Genomic DNA, 26,998 nt, shown 5'->3' on the forward strand with positions numbered 1-26,998 from the left:
TTTAGCACTGAAAAAGCATCATTGCCGCCCTACATAAGAATTTTACACTGGCAGTAGCAAAATCTCTGCTCCAAACATACATACTCACTCAACCCACTAGTCTTGCTCTAACTTCAAATAGCACGTAAATAAAAAAAAAGCTACGCAAAGCACAAAGGTCTGCGTACACACTACCCTTCCCAGACCTCACTAAGTGGGATTATATTGGGTTGTTGTTGTTATTGTTTGCAAAGCACAAAGTTCAACATCTTATTCACGTTTCTTGGTAATACAAAGTACATTAGTTTGAGAGGAAAAAAGCTTATGCATTACTCAAAACTGCAAAAAAGAAAACAAGACATCATATCATCACGTAGCGTAGGCCATGACCATTTCCATTTGCATTTGCATTTGCATTTGCAGAAGTATGTGTCTGCACAGCACGTATGAGAGAAAATAATATGATATAATTTTTGGAAAAAAAAAACATTGTAACTGTATTCATGATAAATCAATTACATGCTTTGCAATCTTATTTTGCTTATGAATACTGGTTTTGGAGAGACTCACCATCTATCACAGAACTGCAAGTTCCCTCGAAAATTACTTTTACGTGAGAGCCACGGGGGGGGGGGGGGGGTTCCCTTTACTGCCTCTTCCGTGACAAAAAAGAAAGTGAGGTGGAATAATAGATTCTTCAATTGATATCGCGTAAAATTTGGTTAGCAATGGGAAAATCAGGAATAATATCCACCGGAACCTGAAATATAAAAGGAGGAACAAATGATACGCATCCTTCAAAAATTCCAATGAAAAGTCCATCAGTTTAAATAGAACAATTAGAAGATTACACGAAATTGAATCACAATCAATAGTCGGTCTAGGACAAATATTGTCCTTTCACAATTAAGTTCCCCCCTTTTCATGCAAACTATATATACAAAGGCCTAAACCAAGATTTTAGCATTGCATTGAGACACCAAACTAGAGAACAGAAATTTTGTGGACACAAGTAGAAAACAGTTGCCTTTTATATTTTATCACAGTATTTTCTCCATGGGGCCGTCTCCCAGGAAACCCTAGTTTTAGGCCTAAAAAATTAAAGGCCTAAAAGTTACTGTCAGATATATGATACTATATATCAATAATAAAAGGTTTCAATTTTTTTGTTTTTTGGGATTTGGTTGAGGTTGTTCGCAATCTCTCTCACGTTAATCAATATATTTACTTCCTCTTTTAATTATGATTTTCCTCCTGTGTACATTTATTCATTTTTTCTATTTCTGACAATTTCACTTTTCTAACTGCAACTCAGTTTTCATAAATCAACTATTTCTCTCTGTCCCGTTTGACTGATCTATAGATCACAAAGTAAGTCCATTGTCTCAAATATATGAATTTTATTAAACAAGCTTAAGGCCTCTTATTAAGGTTGACCTTAGACCACAAATTTCATTGAGCCGATATGTTGCGATTGCAGATACTACTAATACTCCATTTAAGTTAATCCTTGCAGTTTAGCCGCTTGAGAACACCGAAGACGCTCAATTATAAGGTCAGGCTTCTTTCCTTTTGATGGGTACGGTCATGTTTAATACAGAAATTATGATGTTTCATCAGCAAATGCCCATCTAGGTCGAATTTCCATGCATTAACAGTACACTTAAAAATACTAAAATTAACAGTATGGAGGCACCCTAGACTTATATGTCAGGAATTAGACAAAAGTAATTTTAGACAAATTGCATAGGCATTCAATTACTGGTGTAGCTATTGCTCATAACTAAAATTAGGGATTATACCTGAACAGTCTCCAGCTTTTCCAGTGCCCGTTTCAGTGATGGTGTCATCACACCATATTTCTGAAGAAGGGTTCTAGCAGCTTCTTTGTCGCCTCTTGCTTGTATTGTGAGAATTTCCCTGCTCAAGCTAGCAACACTGTCTTCAACCTTTGAATAGAAGCGAATCAGTGACTTCACTGGAAGAACTGAGTGAAAATGAAACAGCGAGTCCTATTATGTCATACCTTTTCAAAGTCAACGGCAAATGTTTCATCAGGACGCAAAATAAATGCGCCTTTCTCGAACAAATAGTTAAACTGCAATGCCTGTCCTTTCCTGATTGTGTTTGAAAAATTAAAGACCGGTGAGAACATACAATGTGGAAGGTCAAAGACTAAAGAGGATGACAAGTTGACAACAACGCATACCCATGAGCTTCCTCTAATCCAAAGCGTACCGAGCGGAAACATCCAGCAAGAAAAGAGACATACATTGACTTGGCCAGGCTTTTCGGAAGCAAATCCTAGGCCATATAAGAACAAAGATCATTGTCATTTGATTTTGATTATCATAAGGGAGAGAAGGATTATAATGCCAGTATCATTCTCAAATTGAAAGATCTTATGAACTTCTACTATAGTAACCTCCAGCCAGCCACATAACATATATTTGCCACAAGTTTGTACATGGGAAGGCAATAAGATAGTTAATAGAGCATAAAAAATTCCTCTTACAAGTAATATTCTACCAGGTTCATACACTACTATGACATATTAAATATATCTTCCACTTTTCTGATGATCCCCAGCTCCTTCTTGCAAACACTAGAAAATGGCAGAGAGATACTTTTCTAAACTCCAGATTGTAAATTTAAGAAAAGAATAAGTTGGGCCAGGAAAGGAGCCCAAAAGAGTGACTAGGCTAAACAATTTTACAAACCATTAGAAGCTCATCAGAGAGAATAGCATATTTTCTCAGTATTTACATGCATAACAGGTCAATTACTTGGTTTCGACAAGGATTGGACAAACTAGGCTTCATTGGAGGGTCTATGGGCCACCTTAAATAGAAGCAAAAGTCTCCCAAATAAAGATGTAATCCATATGGAGACCTTCTAAAACATAAGCTACATATATCGAAGTAACAAGATAATAGTAAAATGCTGATTTCCGTGACGGGTTATAGAACAATCAATAAATATATTACTGATAGCTTATATGTATCTTGTTTTGACCATGGTAATTTCTTTAGTCGCCACACATAACACTGTTTTGCCAATCAGATTCATATTCTATTTAAGACTCTATGAAGACACATTTTGAAAAAAGAAAAGCCCAATTAGTAAAGGTAACATTTTTTCCAAGAGTTAAACTATAATATTCTACTTCTCACCAAGAAATAATCTAATTAACCTAAAGTATATTTTCCTCAATAAACCACAAAAACAGAAAAAACTAAGAAAAACAATGTAAATTAGCTAGTCTTCAAGCAAAATACTAACTCTATATGCAAGAGTGAACAGCTCTTAATCAGCTGTCATTTAGTTTATTACCTTGTCCATTAGAAACCTAAGAGCCCAAAGCCCAACAATATCTGCCTTTGCTTCTTCCAGTGATGAATGAAGTTCTTGCAACTCCTATAATATGGTGCAGGAGAATTTTATGTCAAGATGAGGTCATTAACAAAAAGGAATTTTCCGTCAAGATGATACGATAACAGGAGTATTTTGAAAAAAGAAAAATCTGTCCAGAAGCAATGAGATGGAATCTGATATTTAAAAAAAACAATCAGAAGAAAAGTGACAGAACAATGAGGACATAAATTTGGAGAAATAAAGCATAGGTTAATACTGACTAGTCTGACAGTCGACTTCTGCCCATTCAGAAGTGTGATTGTGTGAGGTCCAATTCCATGGCAGCACTCATGACAAATTGTGTGAGTAAAGAAAGATTCAAAATCCACAAGATCCCGTTGTTCTTCCATAATACACACATCAGCTATAGGTTTAAGGATAAGCTTGAACCTGATCAAAGAACCAGCGAAAGTACATAATCTCTAAATATAAGAATGTCACAGGTGCCTACTACTGTTTGTTTGATCAGTGACATAGGAAATCACAGAAAAGGGAGGAGAAGGAATTTGTACTTTGCTTCTGAAACATTCTTAAGCATGACCATTGACGTTCCTCGATCTTTAACTATACGTTCATCGTTTGGAAGATTAAATGCAACTGTTTGAGGGCCCTTCACATCCTGCCAAAGAAAGGAAACTCTAAACAGTAATTGTCCCAAAACCTGAAGTGACCAATTTAGTGGTCTTTGCTCCCCGCTTGTGTATACTGTGCTTTTGGCGAGAAAGAGAAGAGGTGCCAAGCAGGAACTACCTATGCTGTAAGAACAGAGAACAATGCTTTTCTTTTTGAAAGTTTTTTAGCATCAGTTCGGACAAGGCTAGCACTCACTTCGTGTGCAGTCAAAAACAACAATTTGCAACTTCTCACAAAATATATGTTGGGTTAGCTTTCAAGTTCCTAATCCAAGTATATGTTACATTGTTCCTATTTCAGCACCTGAGTTTACAGGCATTTTAGTAAAAGAAATAATAGTCTGACTCTAGTTTTCAAGGAAAGAAATCCAACTAAACAAGAATTGAGCCCTATCCGTCATTGAAAAGTCCAGAAAATCAATTTTTTTAAGAAGCAATAAGAGATGTCATTACTGATATCAACAAGATGCAAAACATTACAAAAGTTAGGAAAGAAAAAAAAAAACTGTCATCTTTTCTTCATCAATTGTTAGTGCTGCCTTTTGAAATTAATAAAAGCCTAGCTTGCTTTCACTCCCAAAAAGGAAAAAGATTATTCATCCTCCCCCCACCCCTGCTTTTCTTAACTGACTTTATAGTCTTAAAATCTTCATTGGTGCTAGAAGAATTTTCATCAGTAAAAGTATCCTTTCCTCCATTTCCACCTATTTTTACATGGAAAAAGAGCTTGATATTAAATTTCTTTTAAAAAAAGATAAAACTTACTCCTCTCGGTGCATCCCTAAATCTTCATTGCTTATTCTCCCTTTCTTTCTTTTCTTTTAAATTGTAAAAGCACATGTCATAGAGGTTCCTTTCAGTCGTAATGATGTGCAATACTGTTGCAACTCATCCAGCAAAGGAGCAGAGATGTCAAGATTTACTCAGAAGAAAGCTTGAAAGGAATAATCCCTACAACTTTGGGAACAGATCTTACTTTGTGAAGACTTGGATCACATACACAAACTCGCAGTACACATGTAAGATTTTATCTGGCGTTTTGTTCCCAAAAATTCAGTGTTTGTGAGATAAAGCTATGGAAACATTTTCTTTTAGATGAGTTTCATAAGGATAAAAAGATCTAAAAGAAGCTTCATCGATGTAATAAAAAAGACTCACCCCTGCATTGTAAAGAAGCTGGATAACCCTGATGGGAGCAGCTGTAACATTTTCTGACTTGTAAATATTGTCCATTGGCAGATTCTTCTCCAAAACCTAGAATAGCTTATTTTCAGCAAGTAACGGGGGAAATAAAGATATTATGGAGCAAAAGTTGATATAGAATGGGGATCTATAGGCACCTGCAGATGATCACCAAACAATTTGAGTTGAGCTGTTGCTTTGTCATCACGGACTCCTATAAATGCCTCAAATGTTGCCTAGCGGATAAGATTACATTAGCTATATGTATCATAAGAAAAAATGTACAAGGTCCAAATTTCCGACAACAATTTTATTATCAGCAAGCAAAAGATTATATTACTATCAAAAGAGTCAAGATATAGGATCGTGCTGCACATTACGAAAGGATCCATCATTTACAAGCTACTTTCTTGTAATGAGCTAATGAATCAAACTGGCCCGAAGCTCTGTCCATGCCAAAATTAAATCAATTATTTCGAATAACTGCAGCATATGAGCTGCTACATGGATACAGTCTAGGATATATCACCTATAAAGTGGCTACACAATGTAATGTCAAGTTCCATAAGACCCTAAACTGAAATGAGCTTCCCAAAAGGAAAGTAAGTCAAAGGTAAGTACTGTATCTGCGACTACCATAGAAGAAAAATGCATGTGGCAGGGATCATTGAATTTATATACATTAACTACTGTATCAGAAACTAAGGACAACATTAAATGGCATAATGCACAAGTTTTTTGATAATGATTTTTTTTTTTTTTGATAACCAAAGTTTTTTTATAATGATTTCAATCTCTCAATCTTGGGTCTGCGCTGTTCAGCATTCCAAAACCAGCTGATCCAAAAGTTTGACCCTCATTATCAAACAGTAAGCCAATGTGGTACAATACCCAATTGTAAGTTTGAGCATTCTGGATGACGGCAGCAAATCCGAATCACACTAGAAATTGTAAGCAAGGATCGAGTTTCAAAATTAGTTGATACCTTGTATCCAAAAAGTGAATCTTCATATGTTTCATATGGGCCAATGGTGACATCTAACTTGGAGTCCTTCATAAGTTAGAAAGCAAAAGAATCTGTCAGCTCTAATAGTGACTGTCAAACCTAGAACAAAAGCATATATAAATACTACACACTGCTTAAATAGCAAGCTGAAACTCATCATGGCATTTTCCCCCGAAATCAAGGCATTTAACTTGGGCAGAATTGGAAGAACCAACACATTAAGGAGGAAATTGGTTCCACACTTCAAACAAATATGTTAAGGACAGTGCAGGCACCAATATCAGGTTAATAAGTTTCATGCTTCCCCTTTCCAATTGTTTTTTTATTTATTTATTTATTGTTAAAGGAATTGTATTGAATATCCAGCAACAAGGAAGTGCAGTAGGAATATATACAGAGGGAGCATTACTGCTGCAAATGTAATGAACCGTTTTCCGATTGGCAACCTTGTTTAAACTTTTAACATTATACTTCTTCTATGCCTAATAAATAAAGTAAAGACAAACAACTGAATTGATAATCCTAACTTCGCTATTTCAGCCCTAGCTCATGAAGCATTTGAAAATGAAAAATTAAATAAATGAGAGCCCAAAAATAAGCAGAAAATCAACTATATGCAAGGAAGAAAACGATTTCATTATATCAAGGATATAGCTAATGTCAATTCCCAAAGTTCGGATACCAAAGGTGGCAATTCATTGGTAATGAATTTGACTAATTTTGCTGCTTTCTATTCTGCCAGTACTATCTTACTCAATAGTTCGAGAAATCAATTGCAAAAGTTGCTCAAACTGTTACAGTTAAAGAAGTAGTCTTGTGTAATATTAAATTTCATCTGATAGGCTTTCTTAGCCATTGCATAAGAAACGCCCACCCATCAGCTTAAAGAAAATAAAGAGAAGTCATCAAGATAGATCTTCATAAAATTAAATAGTGCCAGAAATATGCACTATAGCCAGAGAAGCAGTAATCGCATCCTTACCAACTCCATCCAGGCGATATCTGAATCATAGTAGTCATTTGAAAGGAAAGCATCAGCCTTGCTATAAAGAAGTCTCTTTAAACTGAAAACAAGAGCAAGTTACCAAGTCAACATGTATATGCCAAGATTCAAAATAATTAAATACCTAAGACAAATTGAATACCTAGATGAGCTGGCCATTTCTCCTGCTTCACAAAGCAAGGTGGCTGCTTCAGCAAGAAGAGAGTTGTACTCTTGAGAATAAGGAACCACATACAGATCATGAGAAGATCTAGTGACATTTTCCGTTTTGGGGGATGTTGTATCTTCAAACAGTGATTCACTATGCCTTCTAATAACATTGAAAAAGCCCATTGCTTCTTCCCGTTTATCTTCTTGAAGCCTATCTTTCCATAAGTTGAATTCCTTAAAGAAAAACAAAAAGGCAAAGACTACATGTATGTTCTTGGTTAATATCAGCCAAGGATATTCAGAGCTGAGAATGGTTTAGAAAAATGACTGTAGACAAAAGACTATTTTTAAGCATATGAGAAAGCACTGTCATGGTATACCATTTTGTCCATATCTGGTGGATAGAAATTTGCACCAGGAGGTTTTGCAGCAGGAAATGCTGTTCTATATTCAAGACCCTTCCAACCTGGTACAGGCTTTGGTGCGTTCGGAAGAAGCTTGACAGCTGAATCTGCAGTCGTCAGAAAAGCCTCGTTTTCATCCAGGCAAGACCTAACAATGCAAGAGTGAGCTCGGAAAGTTCCAATCAATAGTCACCTTGCAATAAATGAAGCCCCAAAAGAAACGAAATTGCCATTTGCGTTCAAAGCAGGGGATTATGATACAGAGGTATACTGCAACAGATCATAACAAATAGTGCTGGTAGCGAAACACTCTAGTACAGATAATTCTTTTTTTTTTAATTAAGGAGTTATATTAACTGGCATCAAGAATCTATTACAGATAAGCCTTATAGAAGTTCGAAGGATACCCAGCAGAAAATTTACTTCGATAAGGAAATCCTGAGGCAACTACTTGATAAGCAGTACATACAAAAATGGCAGCAATGATACCCAGAGATCGTAAGGTGGCAACACGACTGTGATGGGAAGTATTGAGTTGGTTTGGAGTACAGTGGTAAATATTGCATACAGTAAAGGAGATGCTTTTCAGCTGGGCCTATAGAAGAAGGAAGAGAATACACAGGGCTTCGGGTGTTGCCTAACTGGCACTTTTTGAGGTCTCACGGCCGGAGGGAAATAGGAGAGCTTTTGATGAGGTAGAAGCCGATTTTATACATATAAGGAATCACCTTTTTTTAAATGTATCCATGAAGTTCTAGTCTGTATAAAAGAGTGGTAGCCCTAAGCAGAAAGCAGTACTTTTTTGTAGGTTTGCTATGTTTTGGTATATTTCTTGTATACAAGATATTTCCCATATTTAATAAAACATTTACCTAATAAAAAAGTGACTCGAAATATGCCCATTTTCTTTGACTTGTTGCCATATAAACTTTCAACTAATAACGTCATTGCATTCACTTATACCCTGTTCAAACATACATATTCACAGGAAGCAAATAAAGACACAAAAACACAGAGAGGAAGAAGGATCAAAAAGGGGGCATAACTTTTCATAAGGGGAACATACCATGGACTTTTGTTTATTACGTAGTACATCCATTTCAATTTGTCCAACTGTGATTTGTCAGCGTTTTCTTTTAACCAGTCTCTCAAAGATGGATTGCTATACCAAACCTATGTTGTGGAATAAGAAAATGAAAGGAGCAAATGAATAGGAGAAATTCAAAAAAGGTTCTCTATGAGCCACTGCAAGCACTGATAGTTGATAACATCGCATAAATGACACAGATTGGTTTTATTTCTCACTGTGAAGTTTATAATGGATCAGTTTCATCTAGGTTGAAGAACATAACACGGGACTGGGATAAAATATTAGAAGAGTTATGAAGGCACCTTTAAAATGTAAGGCATCATTTAAGTTGAACCTCAAAATCACAGGTCATATGTCAAAAGTGTAAAATGGTTAAAGTTAATCTATATTTAATTAAAGAATAAATACTTACCTTACTAGGCCTCGAGCACAATTACCTGTCATATTTACATCGCCTAGGACTCCTATATAAGGAACTCCTCTTGTACATTGCTAATCATCAATTCAACAAGTTTCTATCTTCCTTTTTTTTGAAAAAAAAAAAATTATCTTCGCATGATTTCGGAACTTCTACAATCTTCATAGAGACGTAACTAACTTCTCATCTACTCAAAATTTATTATTCTTTTTCATAATATTCTGGTCTTTGTTATGAGACATTTCTAGCAGTACCACTTTCACTCTCGATGACTGTTCTGAATTCGCCATGCCTATTTTTGGTGATCCTTCTGGGGAACTGTCTCCTCCGACCACTATTTTGGCCATTTTTCCTGCGACTTTTCAGTTAAACCATTTTTCAGAACATCTTTTTTGCTTTTCTTTACAGGATCAAAGACTGGATATTGAGGTCTTCCTTTTAACATTAAATTTTACAGTTTCGAAAAGGTCTTGTATACTTCTATTTCTTAATAATATCAGAGTTTGGATATTGCGCTCATCCTCTAAACATTAAATTTTGATTCACTGTTCCAGGAAAAAATTTTAATTCCCTCCCCATGGATATGCGCTTAGCTAGTTAGTTTTGTCTGACTGCAGTGACAAGGAAATAAAAGCGATCCGCCATACTCAACCTGGCTTTCCAACTTTGATTTGCAAATTCAAGTTATTTCACCAGCTTAACTTTGAGGGAACATATTGAAAGTCATCAGAACTAGAGATGTCACATTTATCTAGATTCACAACTTATCTAGATTATTGTATTTTGTGACATTGGCTCTCTACCTTCACTGGATAGTGGTAACATCTATGTACACACTACCCTCCCCAAACCCACATGTGGGAATATACTGGGTATGTTGTTGTATTATATTTTGTGACAAGTCTAGTACCAACATATCCATATTCATTGAATTTGAGTAAGGAAAATATATGGAAGATGCCGTATAATATTTGTATTTACTTATGGAATAATTGCTCACCTCAGTACGCACAGAGAATAATTAACTACCATATTGACCTAGCCTAAGCTCTTATGTAAGAACCCCTCCTGAACATTGTTAATGATCAATTCAACAAAATTAATGAGATACTCTCTTTACTTGCTACACACTTCCCGTCCCCCACCCATTTTTAGATAAGGTAAATAGTATTATTGATGTTGGGAGAAAGCTACCATATACGAGCAGTATACAGGTAATATGGAGAACCTACATCAATTTCTTTGAAATGAATCACAGTCAAATATTTACTAATTTCTTTGAAATGAATCACCAATAAAGACTTGGTAACACATGGTTTTAAACTGCCGTGCCCATGTCCACGAAGAAAGTCAACTGTTTACTAATTTCATAGAAATGAAACAACAACAAAGACTTGGTAACACAAGGTTTTAAACTAGTCTAAGGTACCAGGATCAAAAAATTTGTTCAATTTTAACGTATCTAAATTATTTTCAGGATCTTCAATATATATGGTTAAATATATACATTTTGAACCTAACTTGAAAATTGATTTAGTCCAACAAAAAACACTAGCCTGTTTTTGACTGAGACAACCAAATCCCGTCCTTCAGATTGATTATGATTCATTTTGCTGTGCATCACACAAACCTAGGAATGTTAGAGCACATTCTTTCCATATTGAAGATGACAACAACATGCATATCAGTCATGACAGTGATGATACTGCAATCTATTAAGGCTATGTCCTCAAGAGTATACAGCACCACCGACAACCCCACACCAAAAAGGGAAAAGAAAGAAGAAATTAACTTCTTGCTTCATCAAAAAAATAAATCTAAAATTGTGGTTAACAAAGATTAATTGCAGAAACATAGTAGAGTACTTGCTAAATCTGAACTAATATACACTCACTCAACCTTCTTACGCATCAGAATTTGAACTCTGACTAAAAGACGCTGTGATTATACCTGCAGATAAAAGATCTTGTCCATGATTGTTGCAGCTTTGACCAGAAGAGTTAAGGCTTCTTTGTCTGCTGCAGTCAGCCCAGTCAACTGTCCAAAAGAGCTGGCATCAGTGACCACCATTTAGGAGAAGCCATAACTGTTTCACTAACTCAATTTTGTCCTTAATTAAATTGTGTAACTCTGACAGACAGAGACACACAAAGAAGATAGAGGAATAAATAAATAAAAAAAAAACATAAAGACCAGAGCAGAATTTCATTAACCGATAGAACCCAGAAAAAAAAAAGAATAAAAGAAACGACCTAACGAATGATCATTTCTTTAGTGTGCAATACCCAACAAGATGAGATTCCGTCACTCTCTAGAAGAAATATGCAAACAGCTGAAATCTGACACCCTTTCAGAACTATAGGCAGTAAGTTGTCACTATTAGCCGGCTAGTTTTGCTTAGATTTATACTAAACATAAGAACTACACAATTGTATCTAGGGTGTCAATGTCAAAACCCAAAATCTCAATGAGTAATATTAAACCTGTTCGTCAAATCTCCAGATCAATAACAGAAAATGGACTGGCAACAAGGAATGTGAAATTATTAAAACTACTTAAGGCATCACCTCCTCACCAAAATGGTAGTCCTACTTCCCTTTTTGGATTAACTTATAAGTGCTTTTAAGGATAACTAAGATATATAATGCTTAGAGCTAAACAATCGGAAGTTCACTAATTATGATAGATGCTCTGTACTGAGTTTCTTAATTTCCTTAGAGCCCAAGAAGCAGAAGAATATGACATGTAGATATAAAGATATGCTCTTTTATGAACAAGCAAATGCCACGCCCATAAAATTAACCCCCCCCCCCCCCCAAAAAAAAACCACCACCAGCACACACGCACGCACAATATAAAAAGAAGTGAATTTGGAGAGCGAGCATTTTTTCATCAGAGTTTGTGGTCAAGATTAACTGTGAGAATAATGCAAAAGATTTAGAATTGAAACCTCTGCAGAGAGGGAAGTACTAGCATAGCGGTTTAGCTGCTTGTCAAGAGTTAAACTTCTAGCTTCAGCATTTTCCTTGTACCTGTAGATATTCCATAGCAGCTAGCTCAGGTGCACAAAGTAATAAAGTCCACAGGGACAGGAATATTATTAAGAAAGAAACCTGAAACCTTCAACTATATATAAGGCTTATGCACAACGAAAAGGGAAAGAAACCAAGTTTGAAACATTGGGCGCAATCTCGTGCACAATTTATGGATAAGCTATATGAAACTAAGAAAACAGGTAATAAGAAATGTATTGAACTAATTACAGAAACATCACTGAACTACAAAAAAATTGAAAATATATTAAAAAGAACCTGAAAGGAACCATAATGCGCTTAAATTTACAGCAAGCTGAAGTAACCATTCTAGAAGAAGAAATGATTAGGCAGTTATATACAAAAACGTTTTCTACGTTATATAAGACATACCTCTTTTCAATTATCATAAAGAGCTGACCATATTCCTCATTCACATCATAAGGCACATAGTCAGGATGCTCTTGAGCAAGCACTCGTCTGTACTCCTCAAGAGAGAGATATTTTACAGCTGAAACCTCTGATTCCTACCAAGAAAGAAATGTCAATGTCACAATTGACTTTTGGTGCAACAGAGAATTTAGCTAAAAATGAGGAAGAGAAAAAAGAGACACTTAGTAGGCGTTTGGACATAAGAATTGTAAAATTCGAAAAAAATTGTGAAATTTTTTTCAAGTGAAAATGGTATTTGAAATTTAGTGTTGTGTTTGGACATAAATTTCAGTTTGGGTTGTTTTTGAAGTTTTGTGAGTGATTTGAGTGAAAATTATGAAAAACAGCTTTTTGCAGTTTTTCAAATTTTCGAAAATTTCCAAAATGCATCTTCAAGTGAAAATTGAAAATTTTATGAACAAACGCTGAGTTCGAAAAAAAGCAAAATTTTTTTGGAAAAATCTTCCATCAAATTTTATGTCCAAACGGGCACTTTAACTTTTTCAGAGCATATTTTCTCAGTCAACAAACAAGCTTTCAGAAGCTATGGTAACGGAGCTTCAAGCTATTAGATAGTGCATGTATGTATTAGTAGGCTTAGTGTCCCACATTGGAACATAGGTAGTATAGTATGTACTGTGTAAAGTAAATGTATAAATAAGGCTCAGTGTAAGGAAATAGTTGAGATGCTTATCTATGTTGCGAGGACTCTCCAAAATGTAGCCGCACACGTGTCGGATCCTTCAAAAATGCACTACTTTTGGAGGATCCGACACGTATCCTGCCACATTTTCGGAGAGTCCAAGCAACATAGATGCTTATCAAAAATATTTTTCTGTACCCATATTTCTCATATGGTATCAGAGAATTAGTGAGAAACATCCGGGAAAGTCAGTCAATTTCTAGCAACTTTCTAGCGCTTACTTACGTCATCTCAATTTCTACCAATGTTGTGCGAAACCAACACCACCACAAGGTTCAGCATCCTCCGGCAAGCAAACCCCAGTCAAACCTTCCAACAACAAACACCACATGCACGTGCCTTCAGAAGCTAGAGCTCCGGCGAGCGCGTCTATTTCACATGCTGGCACGTGCAAGTTTTTCCAGCCAGATTTTTAACGATATTCTTCTCTGGTTGTGGTCACCTGCCTCTTCCGACTCGACCAATAGAGATTTGACTATTTTTTCAGTCACCAGAACAGTGTTTTTCTAGTAGTACACTTGATTTTCTCGGGCTTTTCACTGTTTCTGCAGATTTTTTACTCTTTCAAGGTCGTATCAAGCATCTGAAAAGTATTTAATCCTTTCAGACCCACTTTGCATGCAAATTTTTTCAGCAGGTTCCATTATTGTTTTTGCTTTCTGGTGATTTTTTCGGCAATTTCTGGTGTTTTTCTCTCAGATTTGCTCTCTTGTTAGCATCCTAGACCTCTCTTCAATCCAACCATATCTCTCGGATTTGATGCTTTTAGTTCCAAAAAATGTGAAAGTTGGAAATTCAAGTCCTATGATTACTTCTAAACCCTCAATGGGAAGTTCAAACTATTTAGCTTAGGCTTCCTCGGTTGAATTATGGTGCAAGGTTCAAGGTGTTCAAGATCACATAACCAAAAAGGTAAGTGAGGAAGATGGAAAGGCCAAAGCACATTGGGAGAAGGTTGATACTCAATTATGTCGTCTCTTGTGGTGATCAATTGAGTTCAAGTTGATGCATTTGTTTCGTCCATTCCAAATATGTTATTTGGTTTGGGAAAAGGGTCTCACCTTATACACTAATGACATATCTCATTTTTATGATGTGATATCTTGGATGATAAACTTAAGAAAATAGGAATTAGATATGTTTACTTACTTGGGACAGGTACAGGTAGTCATGGAGGAATTTGAGAAGTTGCTGCTAGAGTTGAAAAACATCATGAGCACGGATAGAAGATGTTTCTAACCTTACACTTGCTGGACTTCCTAAAGACCTTGATTCAGTATATGACTAGATTTTGGCTAGTCCTACTGTTCCTATGATTGATGAATTATTCTCTTGATTACTGCGCCTTGTTGCACCACCCAGTGACACAGTGATCTCATCACAAAGAGTTGACTCTTTTATTCTTGCATCTCAGACAGTGGAAAACAAAACATGTCAAACTATAGAGATTGATGAGGAAGAGGTCGTTTTGGAAGATCTTGACCAAAATGTAGTTATTGTAATATGCTTGAACAAACTCGTCAAGTCTGTTATTCTTTGCATGGTTAACCACCCAAATATGTTCATATTTCTCATACTGCCACTACACTATAGGTAACCACAGGTTTTCCTTATCCTAAAGAAAATATAATGAAGATAGTTCGTGGAAGGTAGGGAAATTCTTGATGCTGCTCCCGTGGCTAGTGAAGTTGTTGACTCGAGAATAAAGCAAGGCGAACCTTGGATCTTGTGCAAATTAGATCTCGAGAGGCCTTTGATCATGTTATATAGGAGTTTCTTAATTTCATTATGAGGAAATGGGATTTGGTGTTAGATGGAGAAAATGGATAAAGTTTGTATCTCTACTGCCAGGTTTTCTGTCCTGGTGAATGGCAACCCATGTGATTTCTTTGGAAGCTCGAGAGGAATGAGACATGGTGACCCACTCCCCTGTGTTGTTCATATTAGTGATTGAAGTGTTGAGCAAAATGATGGACAAAGTTGTGGCTCGGGGGTTGCTTAAAGGGCTTTTCTGCAGCGATTAGTGGACAAGCTACCATGAGTGTGTCTCATCTTTTGTTTGCGGATGACATTTTAGTTTTTTGTGATGCTAATAATACTCAGTTGTCTTTTTTAATACAAGTGTTTGACATGGTTCCAAGAGGTGTCAAGCCTAAAGAACATTTCAAAAAATGTGAGATTATATTGGTTGGTGAGGTGGAGAATATAGAGGGTCTAGCACAAGTGATGAATTGCATGATTGGAGCTCTTCCTACTACTTATTTGGGTCTCCCATGTAGGGTTGGGCATATATCGGGTATAACCGATAGCCCGAACCGATAAAATGCTATTGGGTTATCCATATCAGGTTATTGGATAAATAGTTCGATAACGGTTTAATGTTATTTGACTAGTGCATTATCAGTTCGGGTCTCGATTTGCCCAATTTATAAACGATTTAACCGATAGCCCAATAAGCTTTCACAAAATTATAATTTTACCCACTAAATATATAAAACCACCTTATGGCTTCATTCTCTCAATTCTCTCGGTAGTTACTCTTCATCTTCTGACCTTAATCCTTAGAGTAAGTTTTAAACTTTTCTGAATTTCTCATTTTAATTCTTCAGTTAAGATTTTTAGTTTTTCTATTTGTTTCTTTTGTTGCACTGATTCTTTAGTATTTACAAGATTAGGATTTTATTATTTTTCTGTGAATTATGCCCGCTCGCAGTGAGATTGCTGGATAGTTTTATTCTTATCGGGTAAACCGGTAACCGAACCGATAAGGATCGATAACCGACTAACCGATACTCGATAACCGATATGTTATCGGTTCCGTTATCGATGTAGTATATTTATAAACTGATAACCGATATGACGAAGCAATACCATTCACGACCAAACCGAACCAACCGATGTCCATCCTTACTCCCATGAGGATCATCTATTAAGGACCAAGTAGTTTGGAATCCGGTCATAGAGAGAGTAGAAAAGAGATTAGCGGGTTGGCAAAAGTGGTAGTTATCAAAAGGGGGAAAGGAAGTGTCGATCGATTAAGAGTACTCTATCAAGTATACCTACATATTTCATGTCCTTATTGCACGCCCCAACTACTGTTACAAGCAAGTTGGAAAAACTTCAAAGGGACTTCCCATGGGACGGTGCTAACGGGGAGAGAAAATTTCACTTTGTCAATTGGAAAATTGTTACTACACTGAAATGTTGTAAGGCACTATTAGGTAAGTGGCTATGGAGATTTGGGGTAGAGGTGAATACTCTTTGGAAAGGGGTAGCAGTGTTATCAAATGCGAAAAGTGCAAAAAAGCTCTAAGGTCCATTGGGGGTTTAAGCACAAAGCGCAAATAAAGCGTGTGCTTTAATGAAAAAAGGCGCAACCTGAGAAAACGTAAAAATATGTATATGTAGTCAAGACCAATAATTATAAGCATAAATAACAAATATATGGACAAAAAAATTGAATAAAAATTACGATAAAGTGAAATATCAATTGTCTAGTATCGCCTTTTCAGGATCACACTCATTGGCAAGGAAAAGTATGCCTAAGAGCCTTGATGTGACAGTGAAGCACCCACAAAGCGAGGCGAAGCGCTCAACATGTTTTGAGCCTCGCTTCAGGGCTTAAGCGCGCTTTAAGCGCGCCTTTGACAACATTGAGGGGTAATTGCAGAGAAGTACGAGATTTAGAAGGGGTGGAGGACAAAAAATATCTCACTTTCCTATGGGTGTGGGCTATGGAGGAATATCTAAAAGGGGCGAGAAAAAGTCTAATAACAACATCTCATTTAGGGTGGGGGATGGGAGGAGGATAAGTTAATGGGAGCATAGGTGGTGCGGGAACAACGCTTTGAGAATCACATATCCGAATATGTACAATATTTCAAGCCAAAAGAAGATGCATGTCCAACGGTTGTGGTGGAGTCTACAAGGAGAAAGTACAATGAGATGTGAGGTTTAGAAGGAACTTGCAAAACTGAAAGATAGAAGATTCTCAAAACTTGCTCGGTATGCTTCACAATCAAAAAGTTCCCGAAGATAGACATGATGCATGGAGATGGGGTTACGGGAAAATGGTAATTTTTCTGTTAAGTAAGAAGCTTCTAACTAGGGAGGAGTAGGTTTTCCCACATAATTTGATATGGATTCCCAGGGTACCAAGAAGGCAGAATAGTTCGAGACCCCCCTGAACCTAGCAACTTTTTTTTATGAGAAGGTAACAATAACAACAAACCCAGTATAATCCCACAAGTGAGGTCTGGAGAAGGTAATGTGTACGTAATAATATTGATAAAAGTAGTACCTAGCACAAAGATTGTGCTAAGGAGTAACAAAAATCAGGAAAAAATGTGAATCGCCTCCTTATACATTGCTGAATAGCATCTTATTTGTGAGGGGAAATTGTGAGTTGGTTTGGTTTAAAGTGGGTGATGCCAGACACGGTGAAAGAAACTATTTTTAGTTGGGACTTCATAAGACAGAAGGGAAGGCGCAGATGTTGCTCCTCTAGCACTCATGTAGGTTGTTTGGAACGAGAGGAATAGGAGTGTTTTTGATGGAATAGAAGAGCATGCTCTATGGAGGGAGGTCATAGTAGATAAGTACGATTCCACGGAAGGGGGTTGGAGGACCAAGGCAATCACAACACCTTTCGGGTGTGGCATGTGGAGGAGCATCATGAAGAATTGGGAATCCTTCAGTGACAACATGAGTTCCATTTCCCCACTTCTTTGGGGAAGTGACTGTCTGCCAATTCACTAGATGATACTTTCTAGTTCCATCCGCTGCATCACAAAGAAAATTCCTTTGAAGCCGCTCCAGTTTTTCTATGATGCTCACAGGAGCTTGCAACAGGGACAAGTAATAGGTGGGCATACTCGATAAAGTATTTTTAATGAGCACTTCCTTTTCGCCTTTTGACAAGTATCGTTTCTGTCAGCCTGCTAATCTTTTTTCAACCCTTTCGATCACTGGATTCCAAACCGTAGTATCCTCATGCGAAGCGCCCAATGGGAGACCCAGGTAAGTAGTGGGAAAAGAGCCCACCTTACATCTGAGAACATAAGACAAAGCATCAATGTTAGCAACCTTACCCACCGGGAAAAACTCTCACACTTGCCGAGGTTGATTTTGAGACCTGACACTATCTGAAACCACTGCAGGACCTGCTTCAAGTAGGTCAACTGATCCATATCGGTATCACAGAAACCAAGGTGTCATCCGCAAAAAGCAAATGAGAGACTCTTCGGGCACTAGGCACCCCGATCAGAGCTGAGAATCCTCTCAAGAAGCCTCCGCCCGCCGCTCGATCCATCATTTTACTCAAAGCATCCATCACTAGAATGAATAGCATGGGGGATAAGGGGTCTCCTTGCCTGAGGCCCGCTGGAGCTGCCAAAGAAACCACACGGGCTACCATTAACCAGGACAGAGAATCTGACTGAGGAAATACAGAACTTGATCCATCCCCTCCATCTTGCCCTAAACCCCATCCGCATCATAATGAAATCCAGGAACTCCCAATTGACATGGTCGAAAGCCTTCTCAAGGTCCAACTTGCATAGTAAGCCGGGATCTCTATTTTTCCTTCTGGAGTCTACAAGTTCATTTGTCATCAAAGCGGCATCTAGGATCTGCCTACCTTCCACAAACGCATTCTGGGAGCACGAAACAGACACGTCAAGAACCTTCTTGAGTCTATTGGAAAGCACTTCAGAAATAATCTTGTAAATACTCCCCACGAGACTAATAGGTCTGTAATCACTGATACAAGATGCACCTTCTTTGACTAATAGGCATGTAGTCACTGATACAAGATGCACCTTCTTTCTTAGGCACAATAGTAATAAAAGAAGCATTGATACTTCTCTCGAAAACACCATTCACGTGGAAGTATTCAATGGCTTCCATCAACTCCCCCTTGATGGTGTCCCATTAGAGCTGGAAGAAGGCCAAGGAGAAACCATCAGGGCCGGGGGTCTTATCACCAGCACAACTCGACACAGCCTCGTGCACCTCCTCTTCCTCGAAAGCCCTTTCTAGCCACTCACTGTCTCCCTCCCCTATGTGGTTGAACTCTATTCCCCCCAAAGTCGGCCTCCAACTAACTTCCTCTTTGTATAAGTTCTCATAAAACCCCACTATCGCCCCTTTTACCTCCTCGTCTTCCTCAATCCTCATCCCATCCACAACTAAGGACTCTATGAAGTTTCTCCTTCGATTTGCAACCGCCACCCTGTGGAAAAATTTGCTATTCGAGTCCCCTTCCTTTAACCATAGCGCCCTCGATTTTTGAGCTATTGCTAACTCGACTATTTCCCTTTTAACCTCCCCCAATCTCTCTTTCTCATATTCATCTAACTCCCTCACATCTTCCCCTCTCTCTAGATCCCCCAATTCATGCATAAGCTCCCTTATTTTAACCTCTACCCTCCCAAAAACCTCCTTATTCCACCTAATAATATCTCCCCTGAGCAATTTAAGTTTCTTCGAAAGACGGAATGAAGGTGTCCCTGATACCCCATAGCTTGTCCACCATTCTTTCACCTTGTCACCAAATCCTGGCACCTTCAACCACATGTTCTCGAATCGGAAGGGAGCACGCACCCCCTCCCTCTGCATCCATCTAGCAAGATAGGCAAATGATCCGAAGTCAGCCTAGGTAAAGGAATATGCAGCACATTCGGCACCAGCTCATCCCAGGAGGGCGATATCAGAAATCTATCAAATCTAGACCTTGAGTTGGAATCCTCCGCCCTGGCCCAAGTAAACCTTTCCCATGACAGAGGAAGATCAATGAGAAAGTGATCATTGATGAAGTCAGAAAACTCCTCCATGGCCCTCGAAATCATACTACATCCTAATCTCTCCTCCGGGAATCTAATAGTGTTAAAGTCTCCCCGAGAACCCATGGAATGTCCCATTCCCCCATCATATTGGCCAATTCCTCCCAGAAAAACACCTTGAACCCTTCTCCTACCAGTCCGTACACACCCCCAAATCCCCACTCACTCAATCTTTGACAAGAGCTGCTAAAGAAAAAACTCCCTTCTTAATCTCCTTTACCTCCAAGCTTCTATCATCCCACATTAGAAGAATGCCCCCGGCACTTCCCACTGCTGGAACCCAGTCATATTTTACCCAACTACGTCCCCAGACACTCCTCACAATCACATCCGACAAAACTTCCATTTTTGTCTCCTGAAAGCAAACTAGGTTAGCACCCCACTCTCTAACTCCCACTTTGATGATGGCCCTTTTGTTTGGGTCATTCATCCCCCTCACATTCCATGACAGAATCTTAACTTCCATAAGAAACAATATCCCCATTCGCCCCACTCCCTCTGACCGAGCTCCCTTCCTCTCTGTCACACACCCGGCCCCTTCTCTGGTACACCACTACATCCCCTAAATTATTTTGCTTAACACCTTAACCCAACTCCCTCCTTGCACCATCATAACAAGATTGTTGCTCAATCTCCCTCAACAGTTCTAACACCCTATCTTCCTTCCCTTCAAAAGAAACACCTAGAAACTTCCCAAAGTTTAATAGTTTATCCTCCATCCAGAAAGACATATCCCCTCCTCCAATCCGTGACGAGACTGGACAGGCGTATTCTATATGTAGCCTTTTCTTGCCCCTACCGGAGGAATACAAGACCATAGCATTGCTAGCAATAGGAACTTTACGTGCCGAAAGGATCTCGCCATTTCCTTGAGGGGTATCAATCTCTGAAATTAGCACCCCGCTGCTACAGGAATGACCAGGAACACCAGTAGGGTAGCAGGAAGGAGAAGAGCATGGAGCCCTTGGCGGCATCTTAATTGGAAATACTGGTCTGGCACTAACATCAGATGGGGCATGCTCAACGATCTTCCCAGAAGAAGAAGAAACTTGAAGTGTAGCCTCAACACAACTAAGCCCAGGAGCAGATGAGGGGGCGATGGAGCTGGGTCCATCAGAGGCGGGAGGCCATGGAATAACAGCACCATCTATAGTCGGTGCCGCCCCTGAAACAACGGCCATCGAAGAAGGGCGAAGGCCACTAGAGCTCGGTGCAAAAATGTCACTGTGCGTAGCACCATTGGCAGAAGAAGGAAGAACGACTATTCCCATATGCTTAGGAGCCTTAACAGACGCAGCTTGAAATAATCTGGCCCCTTAGGATCAATTCTAATAGAATTAGGTAAAGTTGTTGGGCCCATGTGAGGAGGCCCAGGCCTATACTTGATGAAAACTTGCTTGGCCCTAGTATAATTAGAAGATGACCGACCCATTCTACCTTTCCAGCCCGCATCACTAATCCATTCACGTCTTCCCCTTCTGTTGAAATTTTGTCTTCTTCTCCCAAATTCAAACCTCTCGTCTCTTCTCGATCTAACATCTGATTCCGGCTTAGACCACTGATCCGGTGAGCCCTCCCCTCCCCTCAGAGACTGATTTCCCTCCCTTCCCTTCCCTTCCCTTCCCTTCCCTTCCCTTCCCTTCTATTTGACCTTCCCTTTTCTTCCGCCACTATCATAGGCATAAAGATAGGGCGAAATTCAGGGCTCAACCACACCCTATAACTCAAGTAGCCATCTTCCACCACAGTGGAGACAGGGATTCTGCCCCCTTTCCTCACCACAATCCTCACTCGCGATAGATCATGTAGGCTGCAAGTGACATCAATAAAGCCCCCACAGATTCCACCAATCTTCTTGAAGAGGTCAAGGCACCAAATATGCACTGGGAGACCCACCATGTTGACCACCAATGTTTCGCCGGTGAAACGATGGTCGAGACACCCATCGTGCTCCACCTATCTGACTAGGTGTAAAAAGTTCCCATCAAACCATCTGTTTCCTCTAAAAAGAATTTCTGAAGCTTGAGATTCGTCGAGAAATGGAAAGAGATATTATGTATCCCCTAGTTGCGTTATTTTCAGCCCGTTATTGACGTTCCATGCATCAACTGCCCAATTCCTAACAGCCTCTAGAGAACCAACCCATTTGGAGAAACATCCCATCAGACAAGATTTCAAGAAACCCTTGCGCCTTAGAGTTGCTCCTCAGACAGCGAGAAGTGCGGCTCCTGCCCTACGTCGAGCTTTCGATGACATCTTCCCTCAAGTTCTAGGGTTGGCCAAGAGGCAGCTTTGATAAAAGACATTTTTTCCAATTTTCTAGATTCTAGAGAGAAGTAGGAGTTTCTCACTGTAGAGTCCATCATTTCTAAAAGGCTGACTGAAGAAGAAAATTTGAAATCTGGTCGGAAAAAAACCTCCCCCGTCGCCGGAAAATAGTGAAAGTCGTCGGATTTTGGAGAAAGTTAGATGGGTAGGCTCGGAATAGCCTCGTGAAGAGGCTGTCTGAAGGCGACCAGTCGAGATCTGGCCGGAATTTGCCTCACGCGCCGGTGCGTGGCATAGAGATCGCCGGAAGTGGGCTGCGTGTGAGGGCGCGTGGGAGGCTGTTCGTCGGAGATTTTTTCTGGGTTTTGGTCACAATGGGGTGGCTATCTGTGGGTGTTGATAGAATCCTAGGATTCATGGTACAGAGATGCCTCGGGAGTAGTGCCTGAGAGCATGTTTTATTATAAGGATGTTCTTAAAGTCTAATAAGTTCATTTTGGTGTTTTTAAAACAAAATAGAGAAAGAAGTATATAGAAATGAGTAAAAGTTTGTTTCATTTAACGTTGGGTGATTATTGTACATTTAAAAGATACTATAATGAAAGACAAGCATTTAATTTAAATGAATAAATATTTGACGAGGTTATTTTTAGCTTTAGATGAAAAAATCGAAAACCACACACCATATTTTACAAAGCTATCACCATTTTTTGGCATGAGCTTATTATTTCTTTTGAGATATACGTAGTTACATACACAGAATATTACATATTCAAGTACAAATTTACCAATTTATAAAACAAAAGAAGAAATGAAAGTTACAGAAAGCAAGGAATGACTGGACCTCAAGCTACCAAATGGCCCACTATTTGGACTAAGGGCTGACCTGCCACCTGCCCTGCCCCATTAAAAAATTTCAAAAATTAAAGTTTGCCCTAGCCTGCCCCGCCCGGCCCTATTTACTTGATCCCTTGCCCTGCCTCGTTAAGAGTTTCACCCGCCCCGCCCCGCCCCAATTGCCATCCCTAGTTGGTTGGTATCCAAAAATCACCTCCTCATTTTTTTTTTGTGCGCCCATGAGGTTTCATTAGTTGGATGCTTCCGTAGAGAACCATATTCTTCAATAGGTTCTATACCTTTTGGTATATTGCGTGTAAATGGGAGATTTTCCCATCATTAATAAAATTATTTACCTTATCAAATTAAAAAAATGAATAATCTATAAAATTTCAAGAATTCATCTCCAACACATTTAAGATAAAAGACAAAAACTGTGAAGACGTTACACTTATAGACAGCTTAGTTCCTTTACATTCATTCTTATTGCAGGAATTCCATTTCCAGTTAAAGAACAATAAACCTAAGGCAAAACATGAGATACCACGTGATGAACACATAGTAATCTCAGGCAATCTGAGCAACTACCACAAAATTTAACGACAAACAGAACTACTAACCTGAAGTGTAAAGGCCTCCAAAGGAATTGGATCTATTGTTGTCACTAGATATACATCATTGTATTCATTGTTGATGAACTTGCCATCATTGATAGTGCTGCAATTTAATGGGACATTAAGCGTACTCCATTGACCAACAGAATCTCATGCTTCGAAAAACAATAACTTGAGAAAATATTATTGAAGTGATGATTGCACATGTTCTAGAGTATGTATTATTATCTTTCCTTCCTAGTTGGTTATGATATAACTATCAACAAAGTATTTGATTTATCAAAATAAAAAAATAAAAAACTATCAAGAGAGTCCTCTAATAGTTAAAAAAAAAAAAAATAGTTAAAGTCCAATAAATTGCATATGTATAAAAGCCCTGGAAATTTTGGGCAAAATGGACACAGAAATTTGAGCATCATTTGATAGATATGTGCTTGAAATATTAGTTTATATTAAGGTAATAATCACATATTATAGACATGCTTGAGTTATCCCTGTAAAAAATTATACTACAGTCTAGTCTACCGGATCAAACAAAAAAATCAGCACCAATAACTCATATTAGGCAGATGGACCGCAAATTTAATGACTGAGGTTTTGTTAACTCTGGGCTTCAAACACATCGCCAAAAGTATCACATGCTCGATCTATTAGGAGCTAATTAGCGGTAGTGTTAATAATGAAAACTGATGGGATTAAAACCTTATGAACATTCCTACAGTGTAGCTATCAATATTTCTTTTCTTTGGTTGCCCCACTTCTATACGCCATCAAGCTCCCTGGCAGCTCAAGGTGCATACGAAATAGCAAACATCATTATCAAAATTAACATTTAGGTAACTCAGTTGTATTCGTCAACTGCAAAGAAAAATGTTTTCATTATGTAATGAGATCTTATTTACCAGTTGACAGATAACACACCATACATTTGTCCAGAAGATACAAAAGAAGATTCAACAAGTAGAAGAACAAATTCATAGCTCTGAAGCTAACAGGCAGTCTGCTTGATACTGTATAATAAGAAGACATGATGAATTAGAGCTTTAGTATACCAACCACTCTTGAAGCAAAACAAATATTAATTCAAATGCATCCTTCGGAAGAGTTACACCAAGTTCTTCTTGAAGCTCTCGCCTGCAAGAATGTATTAGTAAGCAACAGTACAAGCCCCAGCAGAAAAGCATTCAGAAGTGAGAGTGCTCATGCGAAGTATGTAGGCAATAGCACAGAAGAGAACGTTCAGCATTTCAAAGTGGGTTATGGGATGAAAAAACTCTCTTTGTATGATAAATGTGTATTACAAAAAGTAACATATTTTGTATTTCTTCATAATTAAAGAGGTTTAGAAGTTGCAGTTTGCATTGTTATAAGGAAGAAATCATTGACACTTGAATGATCATATGCACTGCAAAATTGTGACAGCTGACCATTACTTAACAAAAGAAAAAAGAAAGTTGTAAGAGCTGAGCATTTGGTGAAGTGTGAAATTACATCAGCAAAAGCTATTCCACTTTATGCAGCACGGGACGTGTTTGTATCAATTAGCATGATAGCAAACCAGAGGAGTCATTGCTGCGAGATCCATTCATTGTGAAACAATATCAGATACAGCATTTTCCATTAGAAAGTTTAGAGAGAGAAACAGAAGGCTTTATGATGGTAAAAAGATTCACAGTATAGAGGGCAAAGAGTCTTTCATTTCACTCGTCATAGAAAGTTGGTTCAAGATATGGTTTCTTCTTTTTATTTGAGAAAGATAAGGAAGAAAAAGAAATCCATTGGTAGGTGAAAAAAGCAGCAACACAAAGAGGCAGGAGAATACAGAATCACTGAAATTTGAGTGACGCCACGAGACAATCTACGATCATGGGACAAAAGTTACCAAATAATGGTTCAAGAACATGCAGAAAACGTTATGTTTAAGAATTTGCCTGAGGCATCAACAGATGAAAGCAAACTCGGAAAAATAAACCCAGTTCATGTGAAACTATATCCAGAAAGTTCAGCTTCATGCTGGAACATACATTGCTGAAATAAGAGATGAATCTCCAGCAGATATATGACCGGCACTTGAGATATCCCACAGACCAGCCCAGGAATCCTTGCAATCAGCACGTCGTTGGAGGAGTAGTTCTTGTGTACTCTCAGCAAATATCCATACATGAACAGCGCGATGGTAGTCTCCAGCTCTGTGAACATCCCCTCTGAACAAGTAGTACAATTATGGTAATTGGTATTGAGACATCATTAAAACGTGATATATTTAGGGAACTATGTGCTTAAATATATCAAATTCTATTAGTCAATTTGACAAATTAGCTATCTTGTCAAGATTCAATTTACTTTTTCTCCTGTTTATTTCTTTTGGAAGAAACTACAACAGATGGGAAGCTGCTTTCTCCTACTCAACAGCACTGCCTCTAACCGCATATATTTTAAGACTGTGTCAGTGAGAACTTGCTGAGTTGCCACACTCTAGCATAAAAGAAGCCAATAGCAGTAAGTAGGCTGATGGACGAGTAAAAGTAGTCAATTTATAATGAATACATCATTCTGTCCGTTCGAACCCAACTATTTTAATCAAAACTCCAATCAGCACCAAGAATTCAAACTAATAAGAAATGAAAAATTGATCAAAATTCGGCATAACCCATATGATTTTTTTTTCTTTTTTGATGTGGGATTGGTACCTGGGCTTAGAGATGCCAGTTTTTTCTCCAGTTTTAGTAAGGACGTCCAGATACTCTTCTTCCTTCACTGGCATTTGATCATGTTCGGCAGCCATTGACTGACACTATCTGATTGTTTTCTAACACTTGTATTGCGTGGCGTCTTTGTAAATGGGGATTCGTTCAATAGGGTAGGTGGTGACTGGTGAGTGGTTAGTATAGAAAATGGGTATAAGGTGAAGGTAGACACTATAAAATATTCCCTGTGATGAAGGCTTAGAGATGCTGATGAATCAAATTCTACAATAATGGATGATTCACCT

General features: G+C 38.3%; 1 protein-coding gene across 2 annotated transcripts; it reads right to left on the reverse strand.

The window, feature by feature from the left end:
- On the reverse strand, window positions 1–26,998 carry LOC107760629 (nudix hydrolase 3). Of its 2 annotated transcripts, XR_012709312.1 has the most exons (22): window positions 26,697–26,998; window positions 26,031–26,210; window positions 25,063–25,140; window positions 24,013–24,109; window positions 12,704–12,837; window positions 12,229–12,310; window positions 11,229–11,315; window positions 8,837–8,943; window positions 7,747–7,918; window positions 7,359–7,600; window positions 7,196–7,277; window positions 6,193–6,258; window positions 5,366–5,443; window positions 5,184–5,279; window positions 3,906–4,012; window positions 3,615–3,783; window positions 3,313–3,396; window positions 2,189–2,283; window positions 2,006–2,096; window positions 1,782–1,928; window positions 550–739; window positions 1–412 (listed from the first exon to the last, which is right to left on the reverse strand). XR_012709312.1 is itself a non-coding variant. In XM_016578709.2 (21 exons), the coding sequence occupies exons 1-21, from the start codon at window positions 26,789–26,791 to the stop codon at window positions 677–679; spliced, it is 2,352 nt and encodes a 783-aa protein (XP_016434195.1). In that variant the 5' UTR covers window positions 26,792–26,998; the 3' UTR covers window positions 349–676. The 2 variants fall into 2 exon arrangements, 1 of the variants encoding a protein (XP_016434195.1); XM_016578709.2 differs by having other exon boundaries at window positions 349–739.

Source organism: Nicotiana tabacum, chromosome 1, assembly GCF_000715075.1.
Source record: "Nicotiana tabacum cultivar K326 chromosome 1, ASM71507v2, whole genome shotgun sequence".
NCBI lineage: Eukaryota > Viridiplantae > Streptophyta > Magnoliopsida > Solanales > Solanaceae > Nicotiana > Nicotiana tabacum.